This window comes from Vanacampus margaritifer, chromosome 8 (genome assembly GCF_051991255.1).
Source record: "Vanacampus margaritifer isolate UIUO_Vmar chromosome 8, RoL_Vmar_1.0, whole genome shotgun sequence".
NCBI lineage: Eukaryota > Metazoa > Chordata > Actinopteri > Syngnathiformes > Syngnathidae > Vanacampus > Vanacampus margaritifer.
In genome coordinates, this window is record NC_135439.1 from 9,257,931 (window position 1) to 9,277,606 (window position 19,676).

At 39.9% G+C, this 19,676-nt stretch overlaps 2 protein-coding genes across 2 annotated transcripts in view; both read right to left on the reverse strand.

Moving 5' to 3' along the window:
• Positions 1-19,676, reverse strand: part of iars1 (isoleucyl-tRNA synthetase 1) — a 51,371-nt gene that overhangs the window by 22,180 nt on the left and 9,515 nt on the right. Inside the window, exons 12-21 of the mRNA XM_077573519.1 lie at positions 14,606-14,697; positions 13,985-14,083; positions 9,421-9,547; positions 6,143-6,216; positions 5,823-6,017; positions 4,758-4,844; positions 4,378-4,461; positions 868-1,012; positions 262-382; positions 65-156 (exon numbers count right to left, since the gene is read on the reverse strand). Of these exons, the coding sequence (XP_077429645.1) occupies positions 65-156; positions 262-382; positions 868-1,012; positions 4,378-4,461; positions 4,758-4,844; positions 5,823-6,017; positions 6,143-6,216; positions 9,421-9,547; positions 13,985-14,083; positions 14,606-14,697 (1,116 nt within the window). The remainder of the gene's footprint in view (positions 1-64; positions 157-261; positions 383-867; positions 1,013-4,377; positions 4,462-4,757; positions 4,845-5,822; positions 6,018-6,142; positions 6,217-9,420; positions 9,548-13,984; positions 14,084-14,605; positions 14,698-19,676) is intronic.
• Positions 16,712-17,848, reverse strand: vimr1 (vimentin-related 1). The gene has a single exon (XM_077573408.1). It carries the CDS (start codon positions 17,846-17,848, stop codon positions 16,712-16,714), a length of 1,137 nt encoding a protein of 378 aa, XP_077429534.1.

Consider the following 19,676-nt stretch of genomic DNA (forward strand, 5'->3'; position numbering starts at 1 on the left):
ATCACTTGAGCAAGTGAAACTTAAGCAAAAATGTCAGGTTTTTAGATTTCACTGTTGGACTCACCTTTAGCCGGCGTCTGTTGGTACGAACGTACCAGTTGGTGAGCATGTCCACAAACTTGACCAGACGAGGCACCACCGTGTACAGGCGGTACGCTGCATGACAGACGGCAGTTAGAGCTTCCGCACTCAAAAGAGTGGAAAGTAGCACATAGGTTGTCAGACACAAAGTCATCAAAGTGTCCGCGTCTGTCTACTCACCATCCATTTCGGCCTTAAAGAACTGGATGAGGGACTGCGTGAAGGACTGGATCCACTTGTCCATGATGTTGTCACTCTGCTTTGCGGTGTTCTCGTTATACAGGAACTCGATGTCGTCGTCCTGGGTGCGATCAAGCACAAAAATTGCCGCACTCCAACACAACAGGAACTAAGCATCGGAAGCTATCACCACTCACGGGGTCACAAAAAAATGGAATGTGATGTAATTACTTTGAAAAAGAAATGCTTATGGGCCAATACCTAATTGGATCTTCAGAATAAAGAGTATGCAGATTACTAATGCATTTTTTTCCTCAGAGGGCGGCTTTTTTTTTAAACTACAATATTAAATGTGCACCCAAATGCATCGTTTCCAGATAAACAACACCATAGGGACTAATTACCGCACCTTTTTACATTATTTCATTCTATTAATCAGAGGTAATTACCGTTCTGTACCAATGAGCAATGAATTTATTAGGCTGAGATTGTTACGCCATCAAACATGTCTTGTGTTTTTCAAACCTGAGAGCAGAGGTTGTAAAGGATTCCTTGCGGGAGTGTTTAGACAAGTGACATTTTGTGATGTGCATCAAGCGCCCGCACCTTCTGTAACCTTTGCACATTCTGCACCAGGAAGCGATAGGCGTTGTACCACGGCAGGAAGACGTCCTTCAACACATCTCGGACGCCATCCTCTTTGAAACGCAGGTTTTCCGCTCTCACCACTGGGGAGTTGATGAGGTACAGTCTGCGGAGAGACGGACAGTAAAAAGCTTGGCAAGCAAGAGTTGAGGCCGTTTGTAAAAAAACAAAACAAAAAAACAAAACAGGCAATTTTATGGCTTCTTCAATCAACACATCGATTTTGTGCAGTGGCACCACACACTTAATATAAGCCTGCTTTTTAACACCATAAACTTGGACATGCTCATCGGATGGCATTTAGCCCAAAACAGTGAAAACTCCTAAAATGGTGCTTCACACAGCTCCAGTTTTGCAACTAAAATTGGCATGAATTTGTCCCCATAACATATTGAAACTTTGCAGTTTAGAACAAAATAAAAAGGACTATTAACGCTTTCACTTTTTTACTGAAGCAATCTCCTTCACTCTTGGCTGTTTTACTGTATTTTGACTGATTTTGCAAGGCCCACAGAATATTGTGTTCTATTGCTATAACAACATGAAACCTACCAAAAGAAAGATTAGAGTTTCTTCTTCTTCTTTCGAAAAAAAAAGTAGGTATCTATCTATCTGTTTCCGTTTTGCAGCAATTTGCATTAGAACATAGTTATATCATTATTCACAAATCTATAACTGGGGTAAATGAGCTTTTTTTCAACATGGCCCTGGTTGATCTCTTTTGCCCTGCTGCCACCTGCTGGCCGTTTGTGTAATAACGACCATTTTTTTAACCGTTCTTTGCTGTTAACTCTTTGACTGCCAAAAACGTTAAATAACGTTAAGTAAAATCCTATGGAGGAGTGCCAAAGACGTTAAAAGACGTTTGTTTCAAAACAGAGGTGAAACTAACCATTTTCTATTGTTGATTACTCAGAAACGGAATAAGGTAGAAACAAACTTTTTTTTCTGATGAAAGATGAGAGTTCAATCTTTCATTTGGTAGTATGTGTGTTTCCATAGTCCAAACACATAATTTTCTGTCGACCTTGAAAGATCAGTCAAAATGCTTAAATCGGCTGGCACTGGCGACATTCCTTTTCTGAAAACGTCTGGCAGTCAAAGAGTTAAGAAGCTGCATCAAAGGGTTCTGTATGCTCTAGCATAATTTATTTATCTTTATTTTTTAACGTATAAATACGTCTTTGGGACACTTAAAACATTTTTAAATTAATTTAATTTTGGGAGAAAATGAGTTACGGAGATACGTTAGCAACTTAGCAGCTGCTAAATCGGTCATGGCCGCCGTCATTTATACCGTAAAAAGTATTCTTTATGTTCTTGGTCGGTTTTAAATTCAACTGTGTAATATATTTTAAACCTTAGCAGCACAAATGAACGAAGCAGATCGTTTCCCCCACATTTTGCGTGTGTTAACAGTTAGCATCTGCTTATTTAGCCACCATGTACAAAGTGCAACATTGTCTACGCATTGGTTCCTCTTTTGGTCGTCATTCTTCCGAGTGTGGCGTTTGCCGTTTACTCAAAGTGGCAGACGCGTTTTCTATGCTGCCAAAATGGTTGCGCTAACGACCATTTTGGGACGCGTGACGTCAACGTCAGGATCTCTCTGATTTAGTTACAGTATAACCTTTAAGTGTTTCAAGCCACAATTTATTTGCTTCGTGCATCCGTGTACGAGTTCTCGGCCCAACTGTTTAAAGTTTAACATTCCAAGTGTAAATAGACAAATGTCTATGCTAACCCTACAGGACAAGCATGCGCTACGCTGTCAAACATCAGAGTTGAATTTGAGGTATTACGGCTTGCAAAATGCCTTTCTTCATCCCCATGAATATTTACTGTGCAAATGCTTGCAGGGCTTATGTTTCAGCTTTCCATTCGGAAAAACAAGCACATTGATGAAGCGATGATAGAAAAGCTCAAATATACTGTGGATGTCATATATTGAAAAACTATAGGAGTAAGATGCTACTGTTTAATTGCTTTTCAATGGATTATATATAGACTATTTATTGATGCATGAATGTGATGCATGAATGTTTTTGCAACATAGAGCTAACTACTCTTGCTTTTCAGTACATATAATATTTAAACTAGGGGTTTCGAAATGAGTGCGTTCGTTTTGAGTTAATTTAAAGTTCCTTTAATGACACTATTTTTTTTAAACGAGCGATTAATGACCGCCCGACTTACTTGGAAAGCCTGTACTGGGGGGAGTTAAATGTGCAGAATTTCACAAGTCCCTTCATATTAACTCTTTGACTGCCAAACGTTTTCAGAAAAGGGATGCCGTGGGTGCCAGCCGATTTAAGCATTTTGACTGATCTTTTGACTGATCTTTCAAGGTCCACAGAAAATTATGTGTTTGGACTATGGAAACACACATACTACCAAATGAAAGATTGGACTCTCATCTTTCATCAGAAAAAAAAAGTTGTTTCTACCTTATTCCGTTTTTGAGTAATCAACAATAGAAAATGGTTAGTTTCACCTCTGTTTTGAAACAAACGTCTTTTAACGTCTTTGGCACTCCTCCATAGGATTTTACTAAATGTTATTTAACGTTTTTGGCAGTCAAAGAGTTAAAAGATTAGATGGCTCTTAATATGAAAAGAAAAATACACTGAGCTGTCATCAATGTCTTACAAATGCAATAATGCCATCTAGTGGCAGACCACAAATCAATATCACACTCGTTTTTTACAGTACATCACATCTTTTTAATTTTGACTCATTTTCATGAATTATTATGAAATTACTTTTATCAATGACTAAAATATGCAGCCGCATTTCTATTCGTTTAACCTTTTTTTTCCCCACTTTTATCTTACCAAGAGTATGAAAACTAATTTGTGATTAATCGTGAGTTAACTCTTGAAGTCATGCGATTAATTACGATTAAAATTTTAAATCGGCTGACATCTAAACATGCATTTTGCAGTTCACGTCTACATATATTAGTATTAATTAATCATGTACATGCCCCATATTCTTCTGCTCAACTCCTCTGATGTTGCAAATATATATTCCTGTGTGCTGCAACTGTCCACTTAGCTGCTAGTAAAGGTCTATTCTATTTTATCGTATTGTATTCGAGAGAGAGAAAAAAAAACGGTTCTATTTATCTCTGCAACTCACTTTTCTTCCTGTGTATGTGAACATATGGTGCAACTGTGTGGTGCTTTATTCATTAGGCCATATGGTCACGGTGCTTCAACTGCTCAGGGCAAAAAGAGGAATTCGCATGCGAGTATGCACGTACCGTTTGCCCGAGTGCGTGCCTGTCCACTATGTAGGACTGACAGTTCGGAGTAGCTCGTCATTCTTTCGAAAACCATTCCAGCTAATGACATAAGGTAGCTTTAGCTAGCACACACATACACACTCTCCGCCACCGGCACACAGCTAGCTATTCATGCTTCAGAAGCGCACAATCACACTTGCTCACATTCAAGAGCGAGAGCTGACCTGAGGGCATCGGCGCCATAGCTCTGCACTATGAGGCCCGGGTCCGGGTAGTTCTTCTTGCGCTTGCTCATCTTCTGTCCATCGCTGCGGGGAGGGTAAGACGGGCATTAATGTGCGCACGCATACACACGTACACAAGCATAAAAATACATCCAAGTGGTATTCAAATTAGCGGAGCCCTTCCAGGTCAGCAGGCCTGTGAGGATGATGCTGCGTTTAAGGCCCAGGGCTGAGTAGGAGGAGGAAGAGGCCCGACTGATGAGAGCACCTCTAAAGGACTAAATGTCACATAGCGCCATGATCTTAAAAGAGCAGCAGGTGAAACGCGGACGACGCACAAGAATAAGAACGTTAGCGAGAAAACCAGCCTGAAAACTAACCTCGCAAGTACCAAGCCATTCACGATGACATTCTTGAAGGGCGGTTTGCCAAACAGGGCTGTGGAGAGCACCAGCAGGGTGTAGAACCTGAGCAAGAACACAAACACAAAAATAGAGATAGACCAATATGGGTTTTTTTCAGGACCGATTATTAGTAGTCAAAGGAGGCCGATATTAATTTTCAGTACAAGGGGGGAAAATATTGTCAAAAAAAATTAAAATACAAATGCAGATCTTTACTTTGTTGTAATCTCTTAAAGCATTTTTATTGAACAATTTTTCAGACTTTTCAAAATGTACCTTTTTTTTTTTTTATCATAGCCAATACCAACATTTAAAAATACCTGAAATCTTAAAACTTTCACATTTCTTTGTTTTAATGTTGACCAAAAACAAAAGGTTCCCAGGGTCGGAAGCATCTCCTATAAAGTCAGCTGAAAATTTTAATAAATAGTTCCCCGAGTTTAAAACGACGGCCAGTAAAAGGTCAATCTAAAGTCAGATTTACCTTTTACTGGCCGTCGATTTATAAATAAGGCCGATATCTATATTCGTCAAAAAGCCCAATATCGGCTCCGATAATCAGCTGTCTATTCCTACTAAAAAAGAAACTTGAAAGGGAATCATTAATTTTCCACTAGAGCTGTAAAAATTAATCGATTAATTGATAATCAATCAATTAATCGACAACTATTTTAATAAACAATTTTTTTTTTAATTGTCCAAATCCTCTGATTTCAGTATATCAACAGTAATTGTTCACTGATTTCAGTAGTGCTTCATGAAAGAAGGCTGAGTATCATTTGTGTTTATCAAAATAAGACATTTGCAAACATCTGTTTTTACTTTGGAGATTACTGACTAAATCGGTTAACATAGTACAATATCATCAACTGCCTTTCTTTCTTTTTTTTATTACTAAATTAATCACGGATCTGGCCCAAGACATCATTTTATGTGGCCTGTGTCGAATTTTCACTTTTAACAACACTGAGATATGAAATATTTTTTGTTACCAATCACTCCATTAAAAAAAAGAAAAAGAAAAATAGTTGACCCACTTACCACCCCCTGGTCTGGTCAATGCCCTCGGCGATGAAGTCCGCCGGGAACGTGTCTTCAAATTCCTTCCTGTTTTCAAATGGGTAGTGGACCTGGGCGTAGGGCATGCTGCCGCTTTCGAACCAGCAGTCGAACACCTCAGTGATCCTCCGCAGGACGCCTTTGCCACAGCGCGAGGGGATGGTCAGATGGTCGATGCTGCGGAGGGAGCGAGTGCAAAAGGCGTGAAATTACAACTGAGCTCACTTTTAAGACAGTTTAAAGAGAATAGTTTTGATCGTCAGTCCTGTGCCAAGTGTGAGGCTTTCTGCTTGATCACTCACCTCTCTCGATGCAGGTCAGTTACTTTGACTCCAGTGAGTTCCTCCAGTTCGGCAATGGAGCCGACACACACCACCTGATCAACACGCACGGTGACAATTGAGTAAATCGAGCAAAATCCACCTGTTTTGATATCCATTTCAGGAGGCGGCCATTTTGCTACGGTACTGAAAATGGCGCCACTGTTGCGAAGGTCTACTGTAACAACCAATCACGGCTCAGCTTGGGAACGTCACATGAACAAACTCAGAAAACAAGTGAGCCATGATTGGTTGTTATCTCAGCCCTTTGAGCAATTGATGATGTCATTTTCAGGTGACAGCAAGTGCCAAAATGGCCGCCACCTGAGATGGATCAAAACACTTTTTTTTTTTTTTTAAAGAGCTTGTGAAGCTTTTTAATGTTGTGGTTGGTGAGCAAGGATAGCATGTGCAGTGAACTTAGCATTTGATCAACCTTGAGTTGAAACGTGCTAACACAGGTAAAGTCACTATAAAATTCTGTTAACACACCTCCACAGCTACTTCACAAAGTGCTCTCCGCAGAGAGTCGGCCTAAGGGTTCTGCTCTAGTTCTGGCAGCACAAGGAAGGTAACATGGCCCAGATAAGACACTAGCGCTAACCCCCATCTGACACTATGAAGGCATCATAACACAATTCTCACACTGGGCCTGGAAGTGACAGAACTAAAAGAACCGCTACCGGGGGATGGAAATCTTACTGGCAACCTTAAATAAAAGTGATTTTGCGTGTGCGAGTTTGCCGGTGTGGGAAGAGTGAGACGGGCACCAGGGAGTGCTCCGGAAACAGTCACAGTTCTATTTCCAGCAAGGAGGTCGCGAGCCGTCTCTCGTTCAGCCAAGAGACCAGCACTTCATTTAAAGCCTTCACAATTGGGTTGTTGTTTTTTTTTTTAGTTTAAGTTCACTTGAATTCAAAGCATCAGCTGGGTTTGAATGTGATTCGTGGCGGCCCTAGTTTGAATGGCACCATGTGCAAGAGAACCAGAAATCGAATTGAACGGATCTGGCTGAAGGCCCTAAAGTTGGTACCATTTGGAAAGCAATTAAAAAAAAAGTCAAACAAAAGGTGAGAGGTCAAACCTTCATGTGTTAAGTCCATATTTTGAGTTAATTTAAAGTTCCTTTAACTCTTTGACTGCCAAAAACGTTAAAAAACGTTTAGTAAAATCCTATGGAGGAGTGCCAAAGACGTTAAAAGACGTTTGTTTCAAAACAGAGGTGAAACTAACCATTTTCTATTGTTGATTACTGAAAAACCGAATAAGGTAGAAACAAACTTTTTTTTCTGATGAAAGATGAGAGTCCAATCTTTCATTTGGTAGTATGTGTGTTTCCATAGTCCAAACACACAATTTTCTGTGGACCTTGAAAGATCAGTCAAAAATGCTTAAATCGGCTGGCACCCACGGCATCCCTTTTCTGAAAACGTCTGGCAGTCATTAACGGCGCTAATTTTTTTGAACGAGCGATTAATGACTGCCTTACTTGGAAAGCCTGTACTGTACTGGGGGAATTCCAGTCGCAACGCAGCAGACATGTACATGTCAACATTAAGCAGTAATAAATTTAATAAGAATTATTTATCAATGATTATGCCATCTAGTGGCAGAAAAATGACCTCAACACAAATCAAAATCACACACTTTTTATTTTTTTTACAGTACATTATATCTTTTTAACTTGTTCATTCCCAGCTATTCCCTTACGCTGTTTTACTTGATTTTGGCTGATTTTGAAAAGTCCACAGAATATTGGCTTCTATTGTTATAAAAACATGGAACCTGCCAAAAGAAAGATTAGAGTCTCTTCTTTCATCAGGAAAAAAAAAGTATATTTCGATCTGTTTCCGTTTTTGCAGCAATTAGCATTAGACTATAGCTAAGTTTTATCATTATTCAGTTCACTAATGTGTTTAAAATAGTGGGGGAGAATAGGTTTTTTGCAACATGGCCCTGGTTGATCTCTTCTACTCTGCTGCCATCTTGTGGCCATTTTTGTAATAACTACCACTGCTTCAAGCATTCTCTTCAGTTCAGAGGCTGCATCAAAGCCTTCTGTATGCTCTAGCACAGGGGTGGCCAAGTTCGGTCCTCGAGATCCACTATCCAGCTTGTTTTCCATGTCTTCCTCCTTCAGTGCAGCTGATTCTAATGATCAGCTCATCAGCAAGCTTTGCAGAAGCCTGACAACGATCCTGACCATGAATCAGGTGTGTTAGTGGAGAGAAACATGGAAAACAGGCTGGATAGTGGCTCTCGAGGACCGAACTTGGCCACCCCTGCTCTAGCATAAAAACAAACAAACATATAAATATGTCTTTGGGAGCATGGTAATATTTAAAATAAAACATATTTATATGTTTTTGGGCACAAATGAGTTCATTTTAAATCATTCGTTTTTATGAATTATGAAATGTCTCAATGACTAAAAGATGCAGTCATATTTCTATTAGTTAAAAAAAAATTCCACTTATGTTAACAAGACTGTGAAACTTAAAAAAACAAATATTGTACTTTTGTATTTTATTGTACATTTAGAACAGATATAAAATTTGCGATTAATCATGAGTTAACTATCAAAGTCATGTGATTAATTACGATTAAAAAAAATGTAATCGCCTGACAAAGTTACTTCAGGAAAAGGTTTTATGAGTCATAAAGCTCAAACCTAGGGCACGTCAATTACCTTTACACATTTTCCTATAGGATAAATTGTAGTAAAATTACAACACGCAAGTGAACTACCCTCACACATTAGCTTGTGTTCAACTTTGCAGGTTGCACTGCCATTTCTGAATAAGTGTTATTTATTCTTTCCTCCACCTTCCATTATCTTCTTTGCTTTCTATTCCGTGGCTGTTCGCATTGTATTCCTTGGAAGTTGCCCTCGCCGCGTATGATGAGAAGCCTGAACGCATTACATTTCCTGTTTATATAAATGAATTATGTATGAGTTTAGTTTATGGAGGGCAGTAATGGTGCATGGGGAGAAGCGGACGCCATTGTAATATGTAGTCACGCTACGCATTGGAAAACGATGGTCACCTAATACCTACCATAAGTATCATAATGTATATCATACATAATAAACACCCAAACAAAGACTGATGAATAAATTAATAAAAAATGACTAATTGTGGAGCAAATATGCAACTTAATGCTTAGAAACGATAGAAATGAGTTACGGCTTTTTCAATAGTGCCTCGTCATGCTCGGTGCCTGCTGATTTTTGTGAGTCATCTCGCATATCTCCTGACCTCCTCATAGTCATCGCTGACCCACATGGGGATCGGCGTGCCCCAGTAACGGTTCCTGGAAATGGCCCAGTCGCGGGCATCCCTCAGCCAGTTGCCGAAGCGCTTCTCACGCACAAAATCGGGAACCCTGCAAGAGATGGAGGATTATATGATGAGTGTCGTGGTTGTTTTGTTGTTGTTTGAATGCAAAACAGGTTTTATGATCTCAGTAGTAGATTGTAAATAGACAATTCAAAAGCGGTCGTTACACAACATTCTGTCCACTGAAGATGGTAATGATGATGTTAAAATAGATATGACATTTTATTTAACTCTTTGACTGCCAAAAACGTTAAATAACGTTTAGTAAAATCCTATGGAGGAGTGCCAAAGACGTTAAAAGACGTTTGTTTCAAAACAGAGGTGAAACTAACCATTTTCTGTTGTTGATTACTGAAGAACGGAATAAGGTAGAAACAAACTTTTTTTTTCTGATGAAAGATGAGAGTCCAATCTTTCATTTGGTAGTATGTGTGTTTCCATAGTCCAAACACAACATTTTCTGTGGACCTTGAAAGATCAGTCAAAATGCTTAAAATCGGCTGGCACCCACGGCAACCCGTTTCTGAAAACGTCTGGCAGTCAAAGAGTGTTGTTTTGAAAAAAAAAAGAGGATATTTGAGGTCTCTTTTGCCTACTTTCTTCTAATAGGTTACTTGTTTTATTCTTACTGAGTGTTTTCTCTCTTCACTGTGCCTTGATGTGTTGCTCAGGAGTACAAGCTGGGATGGCGGTGGTGATTATGTTAGGGGGGGAGGATGGCGGATAAATCGTCTTCCGCATCCACCCACTAAGCAATGAGTTCATCAATTCCCATTTGAGCAGGCATTTCTATTTAGCCCGCTAATACATCAATCTGATGATTTTTTTTTTTTTTTTTTTTTTTTTGCTGCTACTGCTCACCAAGTCCCTTTACTCTTCTCCTCCCTTTTTCTCTTGCTACATGTAGGATGTGAAGTGTGCAATCCTTGAAGATTCAGGGGGCTTCGGTCAGACACGGGGGACTCTCGGGGTTAAGGTGTCATGCATGAGAATTAGCAATTTAACTCTTTGACTGCCAAAAACGTTAAATGTTTAGTAAAATCCTATGGAGGAGTGCCAAAGACGTTAAAAGACGTTTTTTTTTCAAAACAGAGATGAAACTAACCATTTTCTATTGTTGATTACTGAAAAACGGAGTAAGGTAGAAAGAAACTTTTTTTTCTGATGAAAGATGAGAGTCCAATCTTTCATTTGCTAGTATGTGGGTTTCCATAGTCCAAACACATAATTTTCTGTGAACCTTGAAAGATCAGTCAAAAATGCTTAAATCGGCTGGCACCCACGGCATCCCTTTTCTGAAAACGTCTGGCAGTCAAAGAGTTAAATGCAGATTTATTGACTAATCACTAAAACCACAGACAAAGTTCAGCAGGGAAGTCTGCAGTGACTGTGAATAATTCACATTTACAAATGTACTTAGTTACATGTCAACAAACACAACTAGCACGCAATAATCATAATATTAGAACATAAATCTGAACATGAAAAGCAAAATAATTCACTTTGATACAAAATCCAATCCTGATCCCCATAATGCTTTGAGTTCTAGTTAAAGTGAAAGTTAATCAAAAGCAACTCAAAATTATTCTTTCCAATTTAGCTCAAAGCTGCTAATGTGTGCCTCAAAAGTCAACAAATAACATTTCACTCCAAACAGTAAGCCATGTCGTAATGTAAGGCTGGATGACAGTTTTTTTATTTGTTTTTTTACAAAGGGGCTGAAAGGGGAAGTCAAGTCGTGAGTGGAATATGAGTTAAGCAGCAAAATCCAATTTATCAATATCAGAAGGCGGCCATTTTGCCACTTGCGGTCAATTTAAGATGACATTACAGCTGCGCAGGTCTCGAGTAACAACCAATCACAGCTCAGCTTCAGAAAACAGGTGAGCTGTGATTGGTCGTTGCTTGAGCCCTGAACAACTGTGATGTCATTTTCAGCCGACAGCAAGTGGCAAAATGGCCGCCCCCCTGAGATGGATAACAACAGCTGGATTTTGCTTCATAATATGTTCCACAAATGTAATATTAATCAGAATTTAGACAAGTGAGGTCACATATAACATATTATTGTCAAGAATTGTTTAAGGTTGGCTTCCACTTTAACATGAAGGAATGGATCTGCTTCATCTATTTGTCATTATGTCCAGCCGTGGTAGGCAAAGTGTAGCCAAGCATCCCTCGACTGAAAAGATGAGCTCTCCTCCGAGTACTCGTTAGCTCGGCCGCTGATTTACACGGAAGAAGGTCCTAATAGATACTTAGCCCCTCGCCTGTCCGCTGCACCAATCCGAGAACGCAGGACAAGCCGAACAAATGAGTGTGGGGATATGATAACAAGCACTTTGCTTTCTGAAGGGCTTCTCTCTTCTTCTTTTTTTTTTTTTTACTCTGATAAACGAACACGAACGTGATCTGAAAGCGCACCGAACCCGGGGAGGATTTTCCTTTTTATGATGCTGCTGATGAGCCGGCAATGCTCCCTGACAGACAATCTTGGCGGAATTAAAAATCTTCACGGGAGCAGAAGTGGTGCGTCTAATCAAAAAGCGTCCTTTCAATTATTTAACGGGCGCTGGAGGAAAGTTTTAATTAGAAAGTTGCATAAGAGCGCATGTTTGAAGGCCTTAAGCATGGCAGCTAAATCCATCATTATGGAAATTGTATTATCAACATACGGTAATACTGTATATCATTGAAGGCAATACATATTTCACACCTTTCCCCATTTGCCAACAATTCGAACCAGTACACCCGAATACCTCATTAAAGTCAATGTAATATTTAGCTTTTATTTTTTTTTCCTCCCGCTGCAAAAAAAATAAACAAAACCTCCCATCAGGTTTAAATTAACATTACATTTCTCTGCATAGCGCTGCAAATATTTAAAAAAAAATTAACAAGATCTGGTATTCATAATTTCATGATGCACAACTTTCCCAAAATATTTTTTTAATTTAATTTAATTTTTTTTTTTTTTTTTTACTACATAATAATACAAATAATGACCTGCTGATATTTAGCGCATATTAAAAGTGTTCCAGTGCTGTCGATTGATATAAAATGCAAATTGTGAAGGCTGGCTGCTGTGAAATTAAGTGTATAGCACTATTACGCCACAGGAAATGAATTTATCCTTTACAGTAGTACGCGTCAGTCTCGCCCTTTCTGTGTGTGTGTGTGTGTAAGTGTGTGCGTGCGTCTTCACCTTCCTAGTGGCTAGTCATTCATCTCAGTTTGACAGTCCCATTACCAGCTGCTCACTAAAGAGCATTGGGAGCACCTGGGGTAATACCACTTGGTTGGCGAGCCTTCATGCAGATGTTTATTTCTACTCCACATTCGGCTATCGACATTATCATCACATAAAAATGTATATTTCATTTATTTTACTATGTATGTATAATATACTAACTTATCGTCGCGTTTTTTTTTTTTTTTTGGGGGGGGGGTGTCTACATTCAGTTTCACCCCCTAAACGTAAAAAAATGACCAAAAAAATTACCGTAATTGTTTTTCACAGGCCAGCGACGATATGTAAGTATTTGATGGGGATTTCACTAAGCCATTTTGTCATTCTAAACCTGACTTTCGATTGTGCAAGGTGATGATATTAAGAATAACTGGGAGGAGCAATCACATTAATCAGGAGTTGTCCGGCACATTATGTAAGTGAGTGTGCCCATACATGCCATTTTTTTTCCCCCTATGGCTTAGTTGATCTGATTTCTATTGTACAAAGTGGCGGGTTATGAATAATTGGCAAGTGGAACTATGTACTTAATTATGTAACAGGAACATGTGCATATTTGTCCGTATGCTGACTTCTTTTTTTTTTTTTTTTTCAATCTTTTTTTTTTTTTAAGTTCTTTATTTCAATTGTGCACAGCGGAGATTGTCACAAATAACTGGTGGGAAAGTATGATCTCATTATTATGTATAGGGTAGCACATTTCGTGTGCATGTGACCATGGCATGTCGGAGCATGTGGTGGGATTTTTTTGGGCCGGATTATTTCGCACCCAATAGCAGCAAATGCACAACGCATTCTGTTCATTTCTATTGTGCAAGGTGGCAGTTACACTGAAGATTTTCTCATCTCTCATATGATAATAAATTGTGCGCTGTTAACATTTTTGATTTGTGTACTTTTTCTAGTAGTTCTATTTACATCTATGGTGGTAGACATGTATTATGAATAAATAACAGGAAAAAGAACATTGCATTAATTATATGGCAAACACATTGTTCACGCATGGGCCCATGCATATTGCGTAATCAAGCATGCAGTGGACTTTTTTTTTTTTTTTTAAATTTAACATTGTGTATTAGTGCAATTGGATTTATTTCCATGAGGCAAGGTGCCGTTATCATGAATACTTAAGAATTTATTGTATAACACATTAGGTGTGCGTGCATGTTCTTGACCAATCGTTTCGGGTTGTGGTCAACATCCATCAAGTGTGCCATTCAAATAAAGTCTCACCAGTAACACTGTCCATTGTTGTCCAGGAGCTTCTGCACCATGTGCTCCACTCGGACAAACCAACTGGGTACAGCTTTGTAGATCAGGGGGGTGTCTGACCTGCGGGTAAATGGACCCGTTACAAGCAAATAAATAACACACAAAGCCAATGGAAAATAGCCTGGTATGTGCCAGTAGGTTATGCATTCTTTTCTTTTCTTTTTTTCCAATTAAGCACAATACATGTCACAAGTCAAGTCATGAAATGTTAATGAATAAATGCATGCATTCATCTCTGTGAGCTTACATCTACTAGTGGCTTGACATGGTTGAATATGACCGTCTTAATTAACCCAACCACTGCGCAGAGAGAAGTTAATGAATTGTAGTTGTGCTAATGTCGGACCTTGAAAGGTTATGACTGTGCTTGCACACTGACTTTTAATTGATTCTGCGCCGAGACCGCAAACCATTATTGACCCTGTGGTACATTTGGATACCGCTGCCTGAGAAAGTGTACTGCAACTTCACAGGAGGTCACACGGTTCGCTGCTGCTGAATAAGGCGGTATTTAATGTGCCCGGTAATTCTCATTATCGGTGGTTAGTAGTCAAGAAAAGTCAAGTTATGTCCATGTCTCACCTCCAGCAAAACGGGTAGTTATGTTTGAAAGTGCTAGAGTTGACGAGGCGACCGTTCTCCTTCAGCCACTTGATGATATTCTTGTCAGCATCCTACAGTAACAACAAAAAACAGTACACATTTAAAAAGACATGCAATGGTAACAGAAATAATGCAAATCCAATCTAAACATTTATGACAAGTTTTGTTCACCTATCCAGCATTTACTGTATTCATTTATTTTTACTAAGACCACTAGAAATGTAATGTATTCCACCGAACATCATACTCCACGACTGCCAGGATACAATAATGGATTATTCTGAATAAAAATCCCCTAAAAATGGCAAATGCAGCTATATCAATATTAAGATTGTGGGGCCTCAGTTCAGTGTGTTTGAAGATGTTTGTTGCATGCACGGATCTCAACGGACATTAGAAGTGTATTTTGGGGGATAAAATCTGTGCTAATATCATTTTCCCCCGGTTGTATTTTATCTTTAATCCATTTAATGGTTTATTTTGAATGGAGAAAAAAAAAATCGTTATGAAATACGTAGATTATCAAAGCAAACACTAAAACACAGGGAGTTGTGAGTTTTATTTCGCATTTACCAATTAATCCTAAATCTGAGTAAGTTGTTTGTGTTTTGTTTTGAACTTAAATTCTCTATTACAGAGTCACTGTTCTGCCTTTTGTCAAAAATAATCACAAGGTGTTTAACAATATCTGACACGGATTTATAGAAATTGTATATATCAGAAATAATTGTGGTATCGGTTACTTGGTATCAGTATCAGTGAGTACTGATAGCTGGAGTGCTGTATCTTTCTAGGGAAAAAATGGAATCGAACATCCCATTCCCTAATTACAGTAATTAGCATTTCATATGGAAACTGTCTACTAAACTAAAATGTGAACACCATCTTGCAATATGGTGAGATTGGGAGTAATTTTGCCAGCTACTCTGTGAGTCGAAGGATTTTAACTACTTTGGTTAAAGTACCTTTAGAATGCAAGTTAAAATATGGTTCGGATTAAGCAACCCCCTTTGATCCCAATTCATAGATCTACTAATGCAATATTAAAGTGACTAGAAAATAAATTGAACCAGAAGAGAAAAGACCTCACAAGAGACAACGAAAGATCAATATTTTGTTTTGCATGCGCTCAAATTTTTATTAGTTTACAGCGGCTTAGTAAGGTTTTATCAAGAACTCAAACTTGGATTAAGAGAAGCTACAAACTATGATAGCTAAAGGAAGTGACTGACACCATGAAGAGAGGCAACATCATGAGACCAACACGCAGGGAAAAAGGACAAGCGGTATCAGGTAGGACGAAGGAGACATTACGGCTGCCAAAGATGACAAATGGGAGGAGGTGGGGGGGGGGGGACGAGTCGAGGAGAGGCAATTGAATGGAAGGCAGGCTATTTTAGGAAGCGGTGTCAAATATGACACAGTAAGGACCGAGAACGAGCTGGGAAACAAGGGAATTACCTGGGAAAATGGGGCCAGGGAGTAGGCTGGGTAAATGATGCAACTTGCTAAGGTTGGCTATGACACCATTTCCATAACAGCCTACCTGATAGTGTATTTCAAATTCTTACTGAATTATACATTACAACAACAACATTTCAAATATTTATCATTTGAAAACTGACTGTGGGGGCATTTTTGTCTATTTAGTGCCTTTTCAAAATAAAGCCCGTCCATGTGCACACAAGGGATAAGTTAAAGGGGAAAGTCAACCCAAAAAATATATATTTTGACAATATGTTCTATGCAGCCCCACTGGTCTAAATATGGTATCTTGGTTAATATTGCGTTAGTGGAATATGAGTTAAGCAACAAAATCCAGACATTTTTATCCATCTAACGGGGCGGCCATTTTTGCCACTTGCTGTCGACATCACAGCTGCTCAGCGCTCAAGAAACGAGCAATCACAGCTCACATGTTTTCTGAAGCAGAGTCGTGATTGGTTGTTACCTGAGACCTGTGCAACATTTGTCAGCAAATTATTATTCCACAAAAGTAATGTTAATCAGAATGTCATGTTTAGATATATAACATATTATTGTCAAGAAATGTTTAAGGTTGACTTCCAATTTAAGAACAAGTAATTAGTCATCTTTGGCAATTCCCAGCCGGAGCTCTTCCCCTTCCAGCAGCTTCCTATAGGTGGCGATCTCCGTGTCTAGCTTGAGTTTGGTGTGCAGCAGCTCCTGGTAGTCTCGGAGATGTTTGCTCATCTCCATCTTGGTCTGGCAAAGCTGGGCCTCCAACTGAGCGATGACATCCTTGTGGCTCCCCGCCTTATCCATATGGGCCGCCTCCATGTCCTCCAGCTGCTGTTCAAAGGCGGCGTTGCGGGCCCTCAGGCCGTCAATCTGGCTCTGGAGGTCTGTCAGCTGGCCGTGCAAGGTTACAATTTCCTCTTTCATGCTTTTCATCTGCTCCTCGTGCTTGCCGGCGTGCTGCTTGAGTGTGTCAAACTTGCCCTTGTACCATTTCTCGGCCTCCTGAACGTTGCGAGCCGCCACGGCCTCCATCTCCGCCCGCATGTTGCGCAGGGAGGCCACGAGGTCGGGCCGCTCGTCAGCAAACTCGACGGTCACCTTGGAGTCCTCCATCTGCGTCGACAGGTCGGACAGCTCTTCGTCGTGCAGCTGCTTGACGAACTTGATCTCGGCCACGAGCTGCTCGACGCGCTTCTCCAGCTCGGCCTTGCGCTGTGCGGCGTCCTCAACATCCTGATGAAATTCCCGCAATACTATTTGGGCCTCTTCTTTGAGGGCGAGCTCTTCGTCCAGCTTCAGTTTCCACACTCCGACCTCCTCTTCAAGGTAGCCTCTTTCAATATCAGCTGCTCCTTTCTCATTGGTCACGGCCTCAATGGCATCGCGCACCTCTTTGAACTTCAGCTCGTATTCTTGTGCGATGCCTGTCGATGCGCCCGCATTGGAACCCAACAGTTTGGCCAGCTCTTCCTGAAGAGCGAAGTTCTTCTGCTCCAGGGCCTGCACCTTGCCGATGTAGCCTGCAAACGTGACATTGAGCTCCTGCATCTCTTCTTTTTCATTAGCGCGCCGCTGGTGCAGTTCTGATCCGAGCTCGACGGCAGCGACGCACAACCCGGAGTCCCCGGGGCCTTCCAAAGAGGATTGGGGGCCTCGGGACGGGGATGGGCTCTGGACCTTTACTCTGCTGCCAGGGCTGCTCATTTGCAGGCTCTTCTGAGTGTAAGATCTGCTCCACATGTTGCCAATTGTTCTCGGCTTCTCTCTTCTTCTGAGGCAGTGCCAAATCATCGCGGGGTTTTTATGCGCCAGTAAAGAATGTCTCAGACGGCCTCGAAACGTCGCCCGAGCTTTATCGTTTAAAAAGAGGGCTATGACGAGGAGGGCTGCGGTCGCTAAGGACGTATTTGTTAGCGACAATCAAGAGTCCACTCCCTGGTCTTTTCGCACGGGGATGTGAAATATTTGTCACAGGGATGTGATTTGACCAAAGTGAAATTATCTGAAAATCTAGCCGGGGGTCTGGGGGCCGCTGGCACCCAGCTAGGTCCAGGGCAGTGCCCTGGTGGGGGGACAAGGGGGGCGTAGCCCCCCGGAGCTCATGGGTTTTCCGTGTTTTTAAGTATTTTCAATGCACTCACATGACAAAGACATAGACAAAACAACAGCATAAATTTTCAATGTATATTGAACTATCCCATATAAAATGGCAGTTTTAGTCAACTCAAAATCAGTCACATTCAAAAACATTGGACTGCCTTTGCTTTTAAAAACTATCACTGAGAATATCATCATATCTAACTAATGTGATTACTAAGTTAACACATAAATAATGTTGAAGAGTTTAAATTTCATGAACAAATAATTGTATCATGACCAAATGAAAAGTAACTCATATTAGAGCATATAACGTCCAGAAAAGGAAAAAAAAAATGAATGCACACAATGTGCTATGTCTACAGGTTTCCCTTTACACCCATACAGTCATGTTAAAAGTTGTGTGTGGCATCTATAAACTTACGCTTCTGTCCATGTATTATTTACGCGAGCTGTGACATTAGCATTCATTTATACAAAAAGACTAGCAATGGGCTATTGGTACTCGTGACAGCCGGCGTCTTGTGGCCGTTTTACGATCATAAACTAGAAATGAGAAATTTGAATAATGTAAATTTGCCAATAATTTCATGTATTTAAGGAAATATGCTAACAAGAGTACTAGTGGTATCAGTTTTGGTGACTATTCAAGAGTTGACTACTCATACTGGTATCAGTCTGAGGAAGAAGAGAAAAGTGGTATTGAACTGTTTAAACATGACCACAATGTATTGAATGACAATCTATGAGGATATAATGACACCACCATGTCAGGTATAATTTATTAAAATGTCAAGTACTGTATCAAGTACTATGGGGATATGCAAATTGCCCGGAAAGTAAACAGTAATCCACTGATATTAACTCATTAAATCCCCAAAACGTGTAAAAACTTTTTTTTTAATAAATTGTCCTTCCCCTCAAAAAAACGTATTTACACGTTTTTTGTGTGTGTGTGTTGTTGTTGTTTGCAAGAGCGTGAAAAAGGCTTTGATGCAGCTTCTGACATGGAAAGGTAGCTTAAAGGAATGGTAGTTATTTAAAAAATATATATAAAAAAAAAAAGCAGCAGAGTATAAGAGATTGGCCAGGGCCATGTTGCAACAAGCTCTATATTCTAATGCTAATTGCTGCAAAACAGAAACAGATACAAATATACTTTTTTTTTCTTGATGAAAGAAGAGACTCTAATCTTTTTTTTTTGGTAGGTTCCATGTTCTAGCAATAGACACAATATTCTGTGGGCCTTGCAAAATCTGTCAAAAAAACAGTAAAACAGCTGGGAGCGAAGGGGGTTGCTTCAGTGAAAATGGCTGGAAGTGAATGAGTTAAATGTTTTAATAACTGTATTTAGAACATCACTAAGCTCTGAGTTTTATTTGAAGACTTGAATAAAGCTGTGTTCACACTTTGATTCACAAATGTTCCACTGTGATTGCTTGGCTCATGCAATTCATTTGGTCAAGTGTGA

What these genes read in the sequence shown, in the direction of transcription:
- vimr1 (XM_077573408.1), bottom strand. Translation starts at nt 17,848, where the DNA reads ATGTGGAGCAGATCTTACACTCAGAAGAGCCTGCAAATGAGCAGCCCT.